General features: G+C 33.2%; 3 protein-coding genes across 3 annotated transcripts; all 3 read right to left on the bottom strand.

Moving 5' to 3' along the window:
* Nucleotides 1-332: 332 nt before the first annotated feature.
* LOC100802803 (leucine-rich repeat extensin-like protein 4) lies at nt 333-2,137 on the bottom strand. Its single transcript, XM_003526224.4, has one exon. It carries the CDS (start codon nt 2,044-2,046, stop codon nt 787-789), a length of 1,260 nt encoding a protein of 419 aa, XP_003526272.1. The 5' UTR covers nt 2,047-2,137; the 3' UTR covers nt 333-786.
* A 2,778-nt stretch (nt 2,138-4,915) lies between these two features.
* On the bottom strand, nt 4,916-7,866 carry LOC100802974 (ADP,ATP carrier protein 3, mitochondrial-like). The gene is made up of 4 exons (NM_001254163.2): nt 7,809-7,866; nt 6,160-6,627; nt 5,697-6,068; nt 4,916-5,412 (listed from the first exon to the last, which is right to left on the bottom strand). The coding sequence occupies exons 2-4, from the start codon at nt 6,604-6,606 to the stop codon at nt 5,113-5,115; spliced, it is 1,119 nt and encodes a 372-aa protein (NP_001241092.1). The 5' UTR covers nt 6,607-6,627; nt 7,809-7,866; the 3' UTR covers nt 4,916-5,112.
* Nucleotides 7,867-10,335: 2,469 nt separating this feature from the next.
* On the bottom strand, nt 10,336-15,761 carry LOC100802272 (mitotic checkpoint serine/threonine-protein kinase BUB1). Its single transcript, XM_003526223.5, has 14 exons — nt 15,631-15,761; nt 15,388-15,526; nt 14,424-14,581; nt 14,256-14,346; nt 14,001-14,111; nt 13,820-13,907; nt 12,700-12,803; nt 12,545-12,616; nt 12,380-12,469; nt 12,140-12,297; nt 11,553-11,607; nt 11,337-11,471; nt 11,126-11,247; nt 10,336-10,958 (listed from the first exon to the last, which is right to left on the bottom strand). Exons 1-14 carry the CDS (start codon nt 15,705-15,707, stop codon nt 10,769-10,771), a joined length of 1,590 nt encoding a protein of 529 aa, XP_003526271.1. The 5' UTR covers nt 15,708-15,761; the 3' UTR covers nt 10,336-10,768.
* Between the last annotated feature and the right edge of the window lie 2,591 nt (nt 15,762-18,352).

Below are 18,352 nucleotides of genomic sequence, written 5' to 3'. Positions count from 1 at the left end.
AGAACCACGATTTTTTAAATGAAGGAAAAACATAATTTTAAAGTCGATCCAACATGCTCAACTACAAATCAAAGGTATGAAGGAAAAACATAATTTTAAAGTCGATCCAACATACTCAACTACAAATCAAAGGTCTAATTGAGTCTGATTGCTCATTGTCATGTAGTTGACTTGTTTTGATTTGGTGCAATTCAATTTAACCTAACTAGATCTATGGTTAAACTAGTGATCTGATTAAGTTGAACCAGAAAATTAGTTTGATTAGACCAAAACTAATGAAAAGACAAAATTAGAATACACTCAAGAATTGAATCAAGGACAAAAGTTTATCTAGTGGATCAAGTTACCACCAAATTATCATGATTAGTTCTTAAACTCATAACATAATTAATACATATACTTATATTATATGTTACTTGTACCAATTCGTGCAGTACCACTATTGAGTTACTAGTACGACCGAAAACCCATCAATCCAGTATCTCCACCGATAAACCACCATCCGGTTTTTAAAATTACTAATAAAAGTTCTGCCCCAGATAGAGTGGTCTACTTTGAACCTAGTATTTCCACATAACGAGAGATGGCATCTATGAACTTGCTCATTTCCTGTCAAATACAAACACTTTACAAGGAATAAGACGCATGACACAACAGAATACAGACACATTTAACACACCAACCACTTTATATGTACAAAATGACTCCCTAACTCAAATTTGAACTTTATTTTTCCTATTCATATCAACACAAAAAACAAAAAACAAAACAAAAACAAACGCTTGCTTAAGGGTGGCTTGGTGCAAGAAGAGGTGCAGACACAGGCATTGCTGCTGCTGCAGGTGGAACAGCCACTGAGCCAGCAGCAGAGACATTATTATTATTGCTCCCAACAACACAACAAAGCTCAGAGCAATCAACTGGGTGTTCAAGTTTTGCCTTGCATTCCTTTTCACTCCTCTGCAATGGCTTCTCTGGCAAACAGTTCCTCCTATCATCAAACACTATCCTCTTTGATGTCAAGTTCTTACAAATACCCTCTTCCTCACAGAAGAAGTTGTAAGAGAAAGTGAAGTTTGCCAAGTTTGGCAACTCACAAACCCCCACAGGGACAGTGCCACTCATCATGTTATGCCCCAAATTCAATTGCTCCAAGTGAGACAACCCTGAAAGGCTATAAGGTATAGGGCCAACAATACTATTGAAACTCACATCCAACACTCTTAGTTTGTAGAGAAACCCCAGTTGTTGTGGCAAACACCCTGACAAGCTTGTGTTGATTAGCACAAGCTCCTCCAAAGTGTCAGCAAAGTTCACTATGCTTTCTGGAAGACACCCTCCAAATTTGTTGTTGGCAAAGACAAGGACAGAAGCTGAGATTTTTCCTAAGTTTGGTGGAATAGTGCTTATGAAGCGGTTGTTGTTAACAAAGATTGCATCAATGGTGTTGTTGAAGAGTTGAGGAGGCAACGGCCCTTCGAACTCGTTGTAGCGAAGGTCGAGGTATTTGAGCAAAGGAAGGGAAAACACAACCAAAGGAAAAGGTCCTACAAATCTGTTGTTGCTAAGATCAAGCTCATAGAGTAGAGTTAGGTTTGTGAAGGACTTTGGGAGGATTCCACAGAAACGGTTGTTGCTGAGATGAAGGACTGCAAGGTCTGATAGAAGGCCTATTTCATTGGGTAGGAACCCTGCTAAGTCTGCGAAGTTAAGGTCAATGCCAGCCACAACTGTCACTTTAGGGTCATCAAGTGAGGGAGCACAGAACACACCTGTGTAGTTGCAAACTGAAGGACCTACCCAGTTGGAAGTGAAGTTATTTGGGTCTGAGTAGATCACTTGCTTCCATGCTTGTAGGCCAAGAAACGCCATGTGAAGCCTTGTGTTCAAGGAAGGATTCTGAGTGTGTTGGTGTTTGTGATGATGGTTGTGACTGCTGGCATTGGTGTGCTTTGCATTGAGGTTGTTTATGAAACATGACAAGTGCACAAAAATGAGGAATAGCACACTGATGGTAAAGGAATAAGATGCTGAAGCTGAGGCCATTGCTTTGAGAGAATAGGGCAACGAATGGCTAATGAGTGAATCACAATCACTATATATGCAAATGAATAAGAGAAAATGGTTTGGTCTATGTAGCCACAGTATAAAAGAAATATTTACATTGTCATTTAATGATAAATTTTCATATATGATAAGCTAATAAGTTAGTTGAATTTTATGATAACTATCTTAGAATTCATACTTACCGTGATTTTTGATTGGTTGATAGTGTAAAATTTTCAAACCGATAGTATAGAATCCCTTTCATTTCATTTTCAAAGGAGAAGGCATAGTCAATTTGTTTAATCATGTTGTCTTGTTCACGTTTGAGATTAGTACAAACCAAGATGGTTAGGAAATGAAATAATCCTAAGTTGGAAGATTATCACAACAACTTTGTTACTAAAACCTACGAAAGAATGTTGGAATTGTAGGTTATTTCTCTACCAATGAGTTTCTAGATGGCAAGCATCATGGCATTGATGACAGATACGGTTTGTACTTTACATACAAAGTCAACAGTGCTCTTGATTCTGTTTGCACTTGACCATGCGCATTACAAGGACTTTTCTCCTTACAGGTAATTTTCGTAGTAGTTTGAGTGGAGTTAGAGAGGGACAGCAAGAGAAGAAATGAATGAGAATAGGGGTTTCTTTAAACCAAAGGGATGACGAAGATTTTTGTGTTAAATTAAGATTAAGCCTCTAATTAATTTGCAAAATTCTTTTGTGGTAACTACCCTGCTTGAAGATTGTCTATTGCTGCTTGTTGAACTCATGGACAAATGAGTGATTACTTTGATTGTTTTATCATGGAGTAAAACATTAACTTTGCTTCTAAAATCTTTGGGGATAAATTTAATGTATTTATGAGTCAAGAAAAGTAATTTTAGATCCTGATTTTTTACAAGGGTCAACGAATTTGGTCTCTTGCACATACTCGCGTACCAATAATGTCAATTTTTAGGACTATTTTTTTTTTCTTAAAATTGAAGACTAAATTAAGATATAATATTAATTGTAGGAATCAAATTAATGTTGTACTCCTTTTGCATCATTCCTTATCACTAGTTAATTTCTATCTATTGTTAATTTGATCATTTTAACATAGACTAATCTAACTATCTAAGGATGAATGATCCTCACATTTTACCAACTAATTTAAAGCATTCATCTCATATATAATTGATTTGTGGATAAGTAAATTTAGTTTTTTTTTAAGATTTTAAGTTCAAGTAATGTAATTGAGAGAGGAGACTTCACTAAAGATGATCAATCATCTTTTTAATGAAAATTAATCATCAATAATATTGATAAATATTTCACACCAATGTTACAATTATTAAAAAAATAAAAAAATAAGAATAAAGTAGTCATGTTTATTTAGGACTGTTTCATGTTGTTAATTTTATTTAGGGTTAAAACTTTTCAACATGTTTTGTAATTAATTACTTTACTATGTTTCTTATAAAAAAAAACTTTATTATTTTGGACTTTAGTTGAGTGGTATTAATTAGACTCATCTCCCCCCTCCAAAAAAATATAATAATATAGGTTGGCCCATTATGAATTAAATATCATTTAGGTTAAATTATAATTTTAATCCTTCTAATTTTTTAAATTTATGATTTTCATTTCCCAGAATTTTAATTGTAACATTTAGTCCTCAACATTTAGTCCTCCTAGTCTTATAAATTGGTGATTTTGGTCATCTTGATAAATTATTAACAAATAATTCTGATTAATTGAATTATTAATTTAATTATAAATCAATCAAAATTATTAATTATTAAAAATTGAATAAAAATTAGGGAACCAAAATTACAATTTAGCCAATATGTTAATATATGAATATGAATAAGTTAGAACATAACTGGTTATTATAGATTAAAAAGGGTTTGATATTCATGCATGCATTGTTAGTGTAAAAAAGGTTTTACACCATTAATTGATTCAAAATCACCCTTTGTATGGCTTTTATCATACAATACATGACACATTTCATTGCATAAACTATTTACTCAGAAAACAAAAATCCTTGAACAAATTCCAACCCTTTTTTGACAGGAATCAAATTCCAACTTAATACGTACAGGATTTTTTTTACAAAAATGTATCTTTAAACCAATCTATTTAACCCGCAACCGAACCCAATACATAGGCTCCGTGATGGATGGACTTTATCCAAATGGATTAAGTAAAGTCAACTCCCACAAAATGTGTTATTTATTTATCAAAAAGTTCGAAACTAGCTTTAGGACCAAGTCCCAACTTGGCCTAAGCAGAAAGCAAAACAAAACTCGTCCCTCCTTGTGTTGTATGTAAACAAACGATAGTTACAATTTTCGTGCTTACGTATTGCTAGGCATATCTTACTTTGAACTTTGTTGAAATACGTAGTAATTCATTAATCACAATTTCAAACTTAACAGCCAAGAATTACAAACCCAAAATTAACTTAGCATAACCCATAAAGCCTTTATTTGGATAACTCAAAGATAAACGAATTTCAAATATTTTTTAAAGTTGCGAAAATTAAATAAAAAAGCTCAATGTTTTTAAAATTTTAATTATGAAAAAAAAAACCAAATGCACAAACAACAAAACGCTAAATTATGTTGAAAAAAACGCTAAATTTATCGCAGCCTGTGGAGCAGGGTAACTCATTAGAACATAATATTAAAACCAAGCTTAAGAACATTGCAACTATTTAAATCCTGCACTGAATCAAATATTCAACCACCATATAATTAAGATTTACATAACCATAACCATTAAACGAGCTTGAATTTAACGAAACTTTCACCAGAAATAATCGCATTTCAACCACACATGAGCAATCAAACCGAGTCTTAATTATTTCAACCGGGGGGGGTTCTCAAACTTCAGGATTATAAGCTGATGGCATGAAATGAAACAACCAAAATGAAAATTCTTGTTTCCAAAACTATGATTTCTACGTATCAAGGTCCTAAATTTGGGAAAATATCAATACCAATATTTCTCATCCAAAATTATTCAAATGACAAGGGAATCGGCATGATTATCCCAGGAAATTGTCGTCATCATCTTAGCCACCTCCACCAGATCCGTATTTCTTTCCGAACAAGACAAGCTGCAGCTTGTCATAACCAGCAAGCACACCAGCACCTGCAACAGCACGCAATATGTTTGCACCAGCACCTTTGAAGAGTGACTTGGCACCCTCATTTGCGACGATTGTTTGGAATGCATGCAAAGAGCTCTTGTACTTCACAGCCTCTCCAGAAGTCATCATCATCCTTCTACGAACAGTGTCAATGGGGTAAGAAGCCAAACCAGCACCAATTGTGATTCCCCATCCCAAAAGGAAACTAGCAAAGAAACTATCCTGTTAACAAGAAGATACCGTGGTAAATAACACAAAATAAATAAGAGGGAGAAGTTAAGAGTCAGAACTTAAGTATATAGGCATTACTAAATGCGCTTGACTTGACGCTAATGTCAAATACATTAATAAATCAAAATTATTCTGAACAGTAACATTTTTTAACTATGTAAAACCCATACAAAAGCTTCAAGGTGACAAAATTAACAATTATTCATGTAGCTGACATATTGTTAAAAAAAATAATGCCTAACATACCATATTTCAAATTCAAATTTTGTACATACCTGCAACCCACCAACCAAAACTACTGGCTTCAGGGAATCATACATTCCAAAGTAAAGACCGCGATACACTATAATTCCAACACATGATATGTTGAACCCACGATAAAGGCCAGCAACACCATCAGACTTGATGGTTTTCCTGTAAACATCAACCAAGCCATTAAACTGCCTCTCACCACCCTTCTTTGCAGCCTTTGCATCGTTTGCTAAACGAGTCCGGGCATAATCCAAAGAATAGACAAATAAGAGGGAAGAAGCCCCAGCAGCCCCACCAGATGCCAAATTCCCAGCAAACCACTTCCAGTAGCCATCTTTGTCCTTTTTAAAGTTGAAAAGTCTCTTGAAGTAATCCTTAAAGGCAAAGTTCAGAGCCTGGAAGGAAAAGTAGGATATTAGCAATTTTACAGAAATGATATATAGAGAAACTCCGAAACAAATAATCAAATACATTCACTTCAATCACCTGAGTAGGGAAATATCTGATAACATTAGCAGTATTGCCCCTCCAAAGAGCAATCACACCCTCATCCTTCATGGTTCGAGCAAAACAATCACCAATTCCCTTGTATGGCTCAGATAACCGACCACTTTTGATCATTTCATCCTGATTTTGGATAAGCAATTTGACTCGTTCAATTGGAGCAGCAGCTGTCTTTGACACAGCAGCAGACACTCCACCCATCAGAAAATCCACTAGAAATCCACTCACTCCTTTCTCTGCTGGAGCATGCACAGTAACTGGAGATCCAGGCGACACAACAGCCAACCCAGAAGAGTGCAGTCCTCCATTGAAGTAAGAACCAGTCGAGGAATAATTCCCAGAGTTAAAGTTGGGGCTTAGCCTGGACACCAGGTAAGACTGTCCAGCTAGCTTCTGAACAACTGATGGATGCTGTGGTCCATCAGCCATGATTGCAGTCTAGATGGCGACCTGTCAACATTTACTCATTACAATAAGCCATAGATTCAACAACACTAGAGTTAAAATAAATCCTTACTAAAACACCACTTTAAAAGAAAATCAAATGCATTTGAAGCATCATACACCAGAAATCTAACACACATTTGGCAACTCCGATTAAAATTAAACACGTCTTAACACAAAATGCTTTACAAGGCATTCACAAAATGTACACAGATATACTGAATGTATGTGGAACAGTGTTATCAATGGTAGATGGCAGAGATATAAGGTGGGTTGAATGGTTAAGGTGAAGAGGGGAAAGAACGCGGATTCAATCCTCTCTACTAAAAAAACTAACCATTAACATTTGTCAATACAAAAAAAGACGAATGGCAGAAGGCCAAAAGTTCTTCCATACAAACATGTCATTGCGTCCCTTCACAAATTGCCTACGGCGGTTAGCAAAAAATCCGCCATGGCAGCAGCTATTTAACAACACTGATGTAGAGACACTGTAAATACAGATAAAAAGAAATTCAATATCAAGTATCCTTTTATCAATCAAACACTTCATCCAAAAACAGGAATACCATTTTCTTCATTGTAATAACACAATACTTCATAAACTTACTCTAAGCATTCACAAATCATACAAATACTTCGTAAACTTAACCAAAGCGCACATGAATCCAACATCACTAGTTCACTACTTAAAAATGCAATTGATAAAAACCTCCAAATTTTATAGATAGCAGAATGCGAGTATCTGACTAAGCACAAAGCAAACAACACTACAAATTCAAATCCTAGAACAGTTGATCTCACTCTCGCTCTCACAAATCACAAACTCATTATTCTACTTTTCAAATTGTCTCTCAGTTCGGACACCACCGCGAAATTCGATTAAAGAGAAGGTCAGATAGCAAATCAAGTACTACTAAAGATCCAACATCACTGCTCTGGTTAAGGAGTGATGTTGGATTTGTAAGTACTATTAAAAGTGGGAGATATAAGATGAATTGGAAGGTTAAGGAAGAAGGAAAGGGCCGGATTCGATTCACTATCATTATAACAACTAACATTTCACTGAGAAACTAACTAACTACAGAACAAAAATTAAGAAGAAACACAGAAAATGGAAAAAGCAAAATCGTGGAGAAAATAAAATAGAAGAAAGTGCAGAGAATGGAAGAAGAAAAGGGGAATACCTGAAGAGAGGTGCTCCGTTGAGATCGTGAGACAAGAGAAGAGAAGAAGAGAAGAAGAGAAGAAGAGAAGAAGACTGAGACTATAAATGGAAGCACCGAACGAGGGGCATTAGGGTTTTATATCTAATGACGAATTTGCCCCTTGCTATTTTCCTTTTGTCTTCTTCAACCATTTTTCTTGGGTGGTGTTAGGTGCACCCAGCACTTAATGGTAAAAGTCGAAAATATCCCTGCATAAATGGTTTTTATAGATCAAGTTGATTCGTAAAAGGCTTACAGATTAACTTGATCCGTAAGACTTTTACGGATCAACTTGATCCATATACTTAAAATATCAACATACGGATCAAGTTGATCTGTAAGATTTTTTCGGATTAAGTTGATTCGTATGCTTAAAATATCAATATACAAATCAAGTTGATCCGTAAGCTTTTTACGTATGCTTAAAATATCAACATACGGATTAACTTGATCCTTAAGTCTTTTACGAACCACTCTCTCATGCACACCCAACACAAATGAGGGACAATTTTGACATTTTAAAAAAATGTTGAATACACCAATAATAATGCTGGGTGCACCTAACGACCCCTTTTTTCTTTCAGCCGAACAAAAGGGGATCTGTCAGCACCCGACATCCTCCCGCAAAAAATTGTATACTTCTTCAATGAGTATCATACTTCGTAAACCTCTAATAATAAAAACAAAAAAAAACGAAAGAAAAAAAAAACATTTCGAAATATTTAGCATGAACCTTGTCCGTGGTCATAATTTACAATTCTCTATTTTATTATACTTTTTAATATGTTTTTATTTTAAAAAATTATATGTTAGCACTTAAACAATTGATTTTTTTTAGAGGAACATGTAAACAATTGATGTATTCAGATAATAGTTTCTTTAAAAATGTCTTCTAACGTTTTTTTTAGATATAAGATAGGTCGTCTTCTATCATTTTAATTTATATAAAAGTATGTTTTAAAAAATATTAGGTTTATAATTATGTCTACATTTACATAAATATAAATTATTCTTTAAAATTAAATGTGTAATACATATGCCTTTGTTTTTGTTTTTTAGTCATTTATTTATTAGAAATTAATTTTATCTTTATGAATTTTCAATTTGTAAGTATAATAAAAGTAAAAAGAAAAATTATCATACATATTATGATTCAATAAATTTTTAACTCCGACAAAGTTATCTATCCATACTTATGGCTCCTTAGCTTAGGTCTTTTTATTTTTTCCGGCCTTTACTTTGTTACATTTTTAAATGGTTGGGCATCATCCTCTCATATTATTTGCCTATTTCAATTGTCAATTTGCTCGTATTGCACGATTTTTTTCCCCACTTTTCTCGTTATTATGGAGTTAACATTATGTCGTGCCTGATTGACAATGATTCAAGCTTAGAATTTAAACTTTGAATTAAATAGAAAAAAGTAAAAATATATATAACCAATAATAACAATCCAGTCAACCTACACTTTACATGAACCAAATCGTTAAAGAGCCATATTCGCTTCTTGGTGACTTTTATTTAAGAGCATTTATCGTATATTGAGAGATTAGGTGGCTACGATTGAATGCGTTAAAGTTTAGAATCTTTTGCATAAACGTAGATATAGTTCACCAAGTGGATGCACTTAGTTAACCAAAGTTGTAGACACACATTGTTAATTAATTATTCATGTCAATAATATATTAACATAGTACAGCTAACTAAAACAGTTAGGTGCATCAAATTCATTCCAGAATCTCCAAGTTCTAAGAAACGTTGACGTGTTAAATTGGTCCATATTAATTCCCTGGGAAGTGGAAGCAAAAAATCGATACTGATGTAAGCTTTAGAAGAGGCAGTAATTGAAAATTAGTGTTTGAATTCACGTTCACAAGTTGATTTTAAATAGAATAGATTTTAATTAAAATTGATTCTAAAGCGATATGATTTATGTTTTAACATTTTATTATAAAATCAAATTAGAAGTAAAATTCAATAAAAAAATTTAAATTCAATATCAAAATTACTCAAACTTGCTTTAAGTTAAAATCAATTCTAAATTCAATAAATTTTAAATTATGCTCTAATGTAAAACTAAACATGTAAAAATATATTTAAAATCAAATCTGAACCAAAAATCAATTCTCTAACATCAAATCAAACACACTTTGTTGTGTTTGAAGAACCTTCTCAAAACTCTTGTCCAGCTATAAATTACATAAATTTTATCTTTTTTTTTTTCTTTTTTGCCAGAATACAAGTTTAGATGAATTGGATCCTAAACACTCACCAGTGTCTTAAGACTCATTTAGATTTTAAAAAAATACTTATAGATTATAAGGCTCATTTGGATTTTAAAAAAATACTTATAGATTACCCAAGTCCACACATAGACGGCGAGATTCATACCCACATTCATTATGGATACTAGTCTTCTTTACCAACCTTGTTGGTACGTAAATTCCATCTAGCACCATAGCGTACGTAAAAAAGAAAGCCAAGCATCATAGAACTCAACCAAATATAAGATTTAAACGAACTCAACTTTATAGATAATTTGAACATGATACATGCCCTAGACAAGAAACATAACGGCATATAGTATACAACTGTCGTACCTGCTTATTGACACTCTACATTTGCACATGTATGTACAGCATTACTTAAAAAGGTCAAATTTCTGACCTTACTCAAACTACAGAAGGCACAAAGAGCTTGTCTCTGCAGTGGATATGTAAGAGTGTACCCACTCCACCCTAGCTTTAATTGAACTGCATTATGATCTTAACTCACTAAAACTTGGGTCTTTTCCCTAATTAAAAGGCGTGTGCTAGAAAACAAGACAAAACACCAAAGGAAGTTTACCTTCTAATATGTCCGTGATTGCTTGCACTATGCATTTGTTTACTTTTCTACCTTCATAACAACAACATAATAGGTGTAGTGATCTTAAAACATTAAGCAGAGCACAAGGAAGCCCTTTGCTTTGAGAGTAACTCCTTTAGTTTCTTTATAAGCTGCGGATTGGAGCTCAAGTAGTCTTGGAAGGACTTCTTCAGGTCCTGCAGCAAACTCCTATCATCATCATGGGGGTATTGGTTTAGCATCTTAGTGAAGAAAGTCTTCCAGAGCTCAATGTTCCAGTAACTGTTTTATTCAACAAGCGAAATGTCAGAATGAAAAAGGAAGCGGTGAAAAGCACTTCCGTTGCGGCATTTTGGAAAGAGACAATTTTCATACAACGATCCCTTATAAAAAAATCGCAGTGCTAAACAGAAGTAACAATTGCATACAATATAACACTAGGAACATACCGTTTAAAGGGTAGTTTGGGAAGATACATGTAGCTACCATCAGATTGTTCTTTTTTGACGACTTCCATATAGCAATTATGCAACATCATATGGACAACAGCACAAAGGCCATATGCATCTACCTGTTGGCAGGTGATAGAGAACGGAAACTCAAAAGACGGTAAATAATGAGTTCCATTGCATTTGTAGTGTAATTTAAGAGGTGACTTGCCTGAAATTTCCACGGCTTATCCTCTAGCATCTCAATGCAGCGAAAACCAGAAGTTTTGCAATCTCCCTTAAATAGTGTGTGATCTGGAAAGAGATGCAAATCAATCCCTCTTCCCCAGTCAACAAGGCAAAGACCCTGCAAGATAAACAATATGTACTGTCTATTAATGAAGCCAACAAAAAAAAAATCTTATTATATCATCCAAGAAAAACTGACCTGATCACACCAAGGACCACTTCGGCTCAAGAACCCATCTTCTGTAAGGTCACCCCTGAAAAATAGCACCATCCACAAATTTAAATCATCTAAGCAACTTGACACAACATATTGCTATGCATTGCACATCATACTATGCTCATTAAACAAAAATATTTCAAGCATTTGCAATCAGAATCTGTCAGTAAATATAGCAAGGCATGTTTAAATTGATGATGCTTTCAATTTTCACTCCAGTAGATGATGCTTTGGTAGATACAGATGACCTTTGTATACCTCACATCCTTAGGTACAAGAGTATAAAATAACAAGGACGCAAACAATGGGTTGAAAATATCCTTACTTTAGATTATAGATACATTGAGTCATTAATTATACCCTCGTAAATTAAGAATTGGGAAACAACTTTACAATTACAGTTTTACAAGGTACAAAAAATCAAAGAATGAAGGAAAGGTACAAATGGATAACACGAAAAGAAAGGGAAAGTTTTGAAGTATTAGAATATTAGAATTCTGATTGTACGAGCATGAAGTTTGTTAAAATAAGTCACATGAGTATGAACTGCAACAGATGCTTAAATTTACCTAGCATAGCGAATTAGCAGATTATCAGGCTTGAAATCACCATGAATCAAGCCAACACCATGCAAAGTTTCAACCATGTGTAACATTTCTATTGTGTAGTAAATGCATAACACTTCTTCCATGGATTTTCCTATGACCACATATGAGTTTATCACATCCTGCATAGTATTTTCAGTTGAAGATTAATACCAAAAGATATTGAAGATAATAGGGAAAATCAAAGGAAATAAAATAACAGACCTGTAGTGTCCCATTAGCTAAATAGTCACAGATGAGTATACTACAGTCAGAATAGACATGAATTCGGTGAGCAAAACCATAACTTGACCTCTGATAAAGGATAACTCAGAATAAGTAGATGTTCACAGAAAAGGCAGGTTGATAGCATAGTTGATAACAGCATACCTCTCTATCTAAGATGCGCTTATCAAGCAGACGATAAACGTAAAATTCCCAAGGGAAAGCTGGTTTTTGTATCTGCCATTAAAGTTTCAAAATACAATCTAGTGAGACAATAGGCCCACGTTTCAGAGAAAAATTATTTGAAAAGCCATCATCACCTTTAGTGCAACAACATTGTCAGGATCACTGTCGACATTAGCCTTATATACTTGGGCAAAACCACCCTGTCCAGCACAGCCCTTTATATGGTACTTCATTCCACCTGTAATGTCATGATAAGGACAAAGAGGAGTAATAGTACCATTAGTAAAACAAATTGAAGCCCACATATAAGGAAGCAGCTTATAGAGAAATAAGTAAACCTAGTTCTAGTATAAACCATTCTGTAACATGATTATCTATAAAAAAAAATAAAAAATAAAAAAAGCTAATAATACTGGGGAGATGTAATGAATTCAATTCAAATTCAAGAAAGATAGCACATAGGCTGATAAGTTACATGATCAGATAAGTCATAACTATAGGCTGGCAACACAAAGTAACTGTAAGCTATTAAAGTAGTGAACAGTTGAATACAACAAGTTATCCTGCCCATAATATTTTACAAAATATAAATTCAATTGAACATACACTTGATGTTACATATTTTTATTATCTAAATATCTAACATCCAATATATACATTTATCATTGCAAGATAAAGTTTTAGTGGCAGGATCATTCCATTTTGTGTTTGGATATATGAACTTCCCAAGCTAAACAGTTTGCAAAACATTACAAGAAAATGACTAATGACGGGTAGTTTTATTTCATAATAACTTTTTCTTTTGGGGGGGAGCACGGATCTCCTAACTAATCCATGGTACCAGTTTACTCCTAATGTTAGTGTTTCAAATCCTTGAATAACAGTGGTAGACAGAAGAAAATATAAGCAAGTAAATTCACATAATATGGACTCTTAAGGTATGCAGAAAGCTGGAAAGCAGTCAAGCAACTATATTCAAAGTTCAAGTGAAACATTATTTTGGGGTCAGTCATACTAGAACCTGAAAGATGGAAATCATCTTTTTGTCCATATATATATAGTCCTTTTCTAGACTAAATTAATGTACAAACAGGATTAAATTGATGGGTATTTGTTTTCATCTTTCAAGGACAAAAATAGTGATTTTCATTTTTTTGGGACTAATACGACCAAATCAAAGTTTTTCAAGAACCAAAATGGTGTTTTACTCTCATATTTCATATAATAATATGATAAGACTAAAGAGTGTATAACCTATCTCTAAAACTTTATTCCTTGATGAATTCTTCAAGGTAGATAAGGCCACTTTTCCTGTGTATGGTTTAGTGCTTGAACGATACCCCTGAAACGTATTTAAAGAAGCATAAGGGAACTGAACCTTTGTCAGATGTGTTAAATCAAGGCAAGTAGATAACAGAGGATTAAAACAACTCACATCAAATTTCATAATTAAAGGATATATCTTCTTTAAAAGGCTATCCATGGTGGAAGTGCCCCAAGGATTAATGCCATTATCTTCCAAATTCTTGGATTCTTTATCATCAACCTGAACTCAGATATTATATAAGAATTCTTAAATTAGTGATTGGAAATCTCAAAATTGAACTGACATAAGTGGCAGAGACCATAAACAATAATAGTATACAAAATTTTGTTTTTTAATTGTAAGGGACTGTTCCAATATCCATACCTTCTGAGTTGAAGCAGCATTCTGTATTTCAGAAATTCTACTGAGAAATAAGGTCCGTGCCTTCTTCAACCACTCAATTGGCTCCGTATTCCTATCGAACATTGATCCAAACATAAAATCAAAATTAAATTTTCTCACTATGCAACTTGCAATATCAAAAAAACCTACCTGCAAATGCCAAGCTGATAGATGGTGAGAGCATCATGCAATCTTCCCTTCAACTCAAAAAAACTTGCAGACCACACATAAAGTGAAGAATTATTGGTACATACATTACTGTCCAGCATTTCTTTGAAAACACTATCAAAATCATCACTAACTCCCATCTGCACAAAGAAACCAACAGAACCAAGTTAACCCCTTCCTAAAGTTCCTGAAATCAACAACATTCCACATCACATCCTAGCCTGTAAGCAGTTCCAAACTTCCAACAACATAATTGATTCTGTTGCTTATGCTCATGCATGCAAAAGCAAGTTACTTTGTTAGTTGCAATATCAGTAAGATTAATGCATTAAGGTCTTCCTTGGATAAACTTTTTCATAAACAATTATAGAAGAAGAAAATAGGAAGTATGTTAAGATCAACTTATGCACTTCAACTTTTGCAGAAACTCTGTCATCCAACATCTCTAAAAGCTGATAAGCATAAGTTGATTTTAACTTATGGAAGAAGTTTAAAGTCATGTTTGAATAAATTTCTCAATAAAAACGAGAAAATAAAATGAATTATGTTTCTCTCCTAGGGACAAATTGGTTTATGCATAAGCTTGTCTATACGAAGTTATCAACTCTCTCATTTAGCTTCTTTAAAAGCTGATTTTTAGCCTCTGCATAAACTAATATTAACTTATGAGGAAAACTTAATTCATTTTTCCTTCTCATTTTTTCCTCCTATAAGTGTTTATTGATCCAAACATGGCCCATTTCATTTTGCTTTCTTATTTTCTCCTTCTGCAGTTGCTTATCAAGAAGTTTATCCAGACAGGCCAAAGACACTTCAATTAGCTACTTTAATCACTATTACTCGTTGAATCGTTAATCTCTCAGTGTACATAAACCCTAGGGCGTGTTGAATTCGGCATCAAAGATATAAAATGTTTTCACATAAAGAGAGAAAGAGAGAGAATTACATAGAGGAGCCAGATCTTGAGGAATCTGACGTCGTTTCGGTAGCGGTCATTGTTCTTGAAGTTTCTGATGCAATCTTTGAGTAAGTTACTGAGACTCGAAGCGGAGTCGTCGGAAGCTTCTAGGGCTTTCTTGATAGACCTGAAATTCACACACAAAATTAAAAATTAAAAAAAAAACGCAGAAAATTGATGAGATTGTGGAACTTTGTGTGTGCGTGAGAGAGAGAGAGAGAGAGAAGGAACCGGAGAAAGGGTAAGAGAGGATCGTGGTGAGCGTCGACGGCGGCGATTCTGAAACGCGGGGGTGAGTAGCTGAGCATGGTGAGAAACTCGGAATCTGAGAACTGAATGTTGAAGCGCGGAAATTTTGAATTTACATGGTGTTTGGATAGTTCCGTTTTAAAAAAAAAAAAACAAGAGAGTTATAATATTCGGACTATTTTTTTTCAATATTTTTTATCACATGTATTATTCATTTATTGCATGGTAAAATCAAATTAAAAGTAATTAAAGTATAAATTGTGTTAAAAGAAAATTAGAATTTAAATAGAAGATATTATTAAAAAAAAAATCTAATGGAAACAAAAAGATAGTTACAAATCTATTATTTTTGGTTTTGAAAACTAGTGTAAAAGTGATTTTAAAATGAATTTAAAAATCATTTTAGCACTATTGTAATAAAATAGGTTTTGTTTTAAAAATTATATTTGAAAATAAAAAATAAAAACTTGCAACCACCTAAATAGGTATTTAATTAGGGATTTTATTATTTATGGGTCTTAGTATCCTTATGTTTATGGCTATATGAGATTTAGGGATCTATTGATTTTATGTTAGGAAGAGAAAGATAAAAATTTCACATTTGTCACATGACATAGATGGGATAAAATTTGTCCAAAGGCTTAGAAGATGCCTATGTCACAAGTCACGAGCCTTTGTCATGATTGTAACTTTTTTTGTCATTATTTTATAATATTAAAAAAAAACCCTTTTAGTAAGGGACCTTAGAAGTCTTCCAAAGAAATTATAGACTTTAACCCATAATAAGATATTGTAATTCTAGTAAGGAGCAACCAATCTATCAAGACTTAGGATTTAAGTGATAATTTCATGTTCTTCCTAACTCTAGGCATAGTAAACGATCAAACTAGACTTAGAGGTTGGCATAAAAGTTGTAAATAATTGTTTTAGCTTTCCAACAAGGTAAAAATCAAGTTGATAGTATTATCACAACTCTAAATATTGTGATTACCCTCTACAAAAGTCATAGACGCATAATAAGAAAAGAAATGAGATAATACCCAAAGCCTAAGAATAAAGTTATTATTGGTTGTAACTGTAACTTGTATGTGTAATGTGTCTTGAGATGTAAGTTGAATGTCATTATGATTAGTGATCTAACCCGTGAGTGATGGCAAGAATGAGCTCAATTGGTATCTCAATAGTGAGTGATGTAATCTATGAATGATGTGATCTAGTGTGTGCATTGGGATGTGACATGCATCATTTACATTGAGTTGCGAGTTAGCGTGAAATAGATACAAGCCAATCGGTGGAGGTCATGACAAATTTAGCTTAGACCTTGAAGGTTTTAGAGACCTAATGTGAAAACCCTAATGGTCTATGTTAATCCATAATATTGGGGTGTACTTCAAAAACTACGTAACCCTAATGAGTCATCAAGTGGATACCATTCTATTGTAGTGTAGTCTATAGCAAAGGCATTGATGTCAATGACACTTCTTATGGGTAGACACATGCGCTCCTAAACTATTTAAGAGTTAGAGTTGGTACCATATGACATATGAAGTAGAGTTAGCATGACATTGCATTACACATGAACTTGATTGTTAGTGATTGTTAATAAGCCTTTGCGTATTTTTTATTGAGAAAAAACTAAGTCTCATGTTGACTAAGATAAGAAAGATATAGAATATATATATATATATATATATATATATAAGCAAGGAGCAACTTCTATCCCATAAACTAATTTTTCGAGTTGAGTTAAACTCAAACCATATTCTAAGATGATATCAGAACCTATTCTAAATCCATTCAAAAAGTCACCCACACACCGAGCCCAAAAGTGTTGGACTTGGGTGTATTGAGAAAAACCTAAGTCTCACATTACTTAGAGATAAGACAAAGACATAATATATAAGCGAGGGACAATCCTCATCCCATGAACTAACTTTTGGGATTGAATTAAGTCAAAACCCACATTCTAAGATTTTCAATGTTAAGAGAATATTAACTAACTTTTGAAGTTAAATTAGACCTATACTCATATTCTAAGATCTTGAATGTCAAGGAAATATTGCAGGTGATGTTCATTCAAACCACACATAAGATGTTAGATAGGAAGCTTAGCATTTTATTTAGAGAAATTTTATGTTTAATTATAGGACTATATGCTCTAATAGACTATGATGCGAGGACAATATGAATTATTTACCACTAGAGCAAAAAATGACAAAAATTCTTATATCCTAATGACAAAAATTATTATATCCTATGTAATATCCCATGATCCAAAAAAAATGCTCCAATAATTCAAAATGATTTCTTCCTATAAAAATGCTCTAAGCTCCTAAAAATAGATATTATTTATTCATCTTACAATGAATGTCGGGATAAAAAATAGTAACTTTAAGTTTAAATGTTAGGAGGAATGAAAGTTAAAAAAAATATTTTATAAGAATCATAATTAAAACTCACTCATTTTACAAGAATGATTTCATATTTTAAAATGATGAGAAACAATGAATAATTTTTACCTCAACTAAAATTAAAATTACACTAAAACTTATTTAAGTCTATTTTTTTGTTGTTGTGATATTTCCTTTGGACTTATATATAATAAAAAAATTGCTTTATATTTTGGATTTAAATATAAATAAATCTAACTAATTTAACTCCTATTTAATGATATTATTCCTGAAATACATTTCACTTAATTGAA

This window comes from Glycine max, chromosome 6 (assembly GCF_000004515.6).
Source record: "Glycine max cultivar Williams 82 chromosome 6, Glycine_max_v4.0, whole genome shotgun sequence".
In the NCBI taxonomy this organism is placed as follows: domain Eukaryota; kingdom Viridiplantae; phylum Streptophyta; class Magnoliopsida; order Fabales; family Fabaceae; genus Glycine; species Glycine max.
The sequence above is the reverse complement of the archived record's forward strand: the minus strand, read 5'-3'. Positions and strand labels throughout refer to the sequence as shown.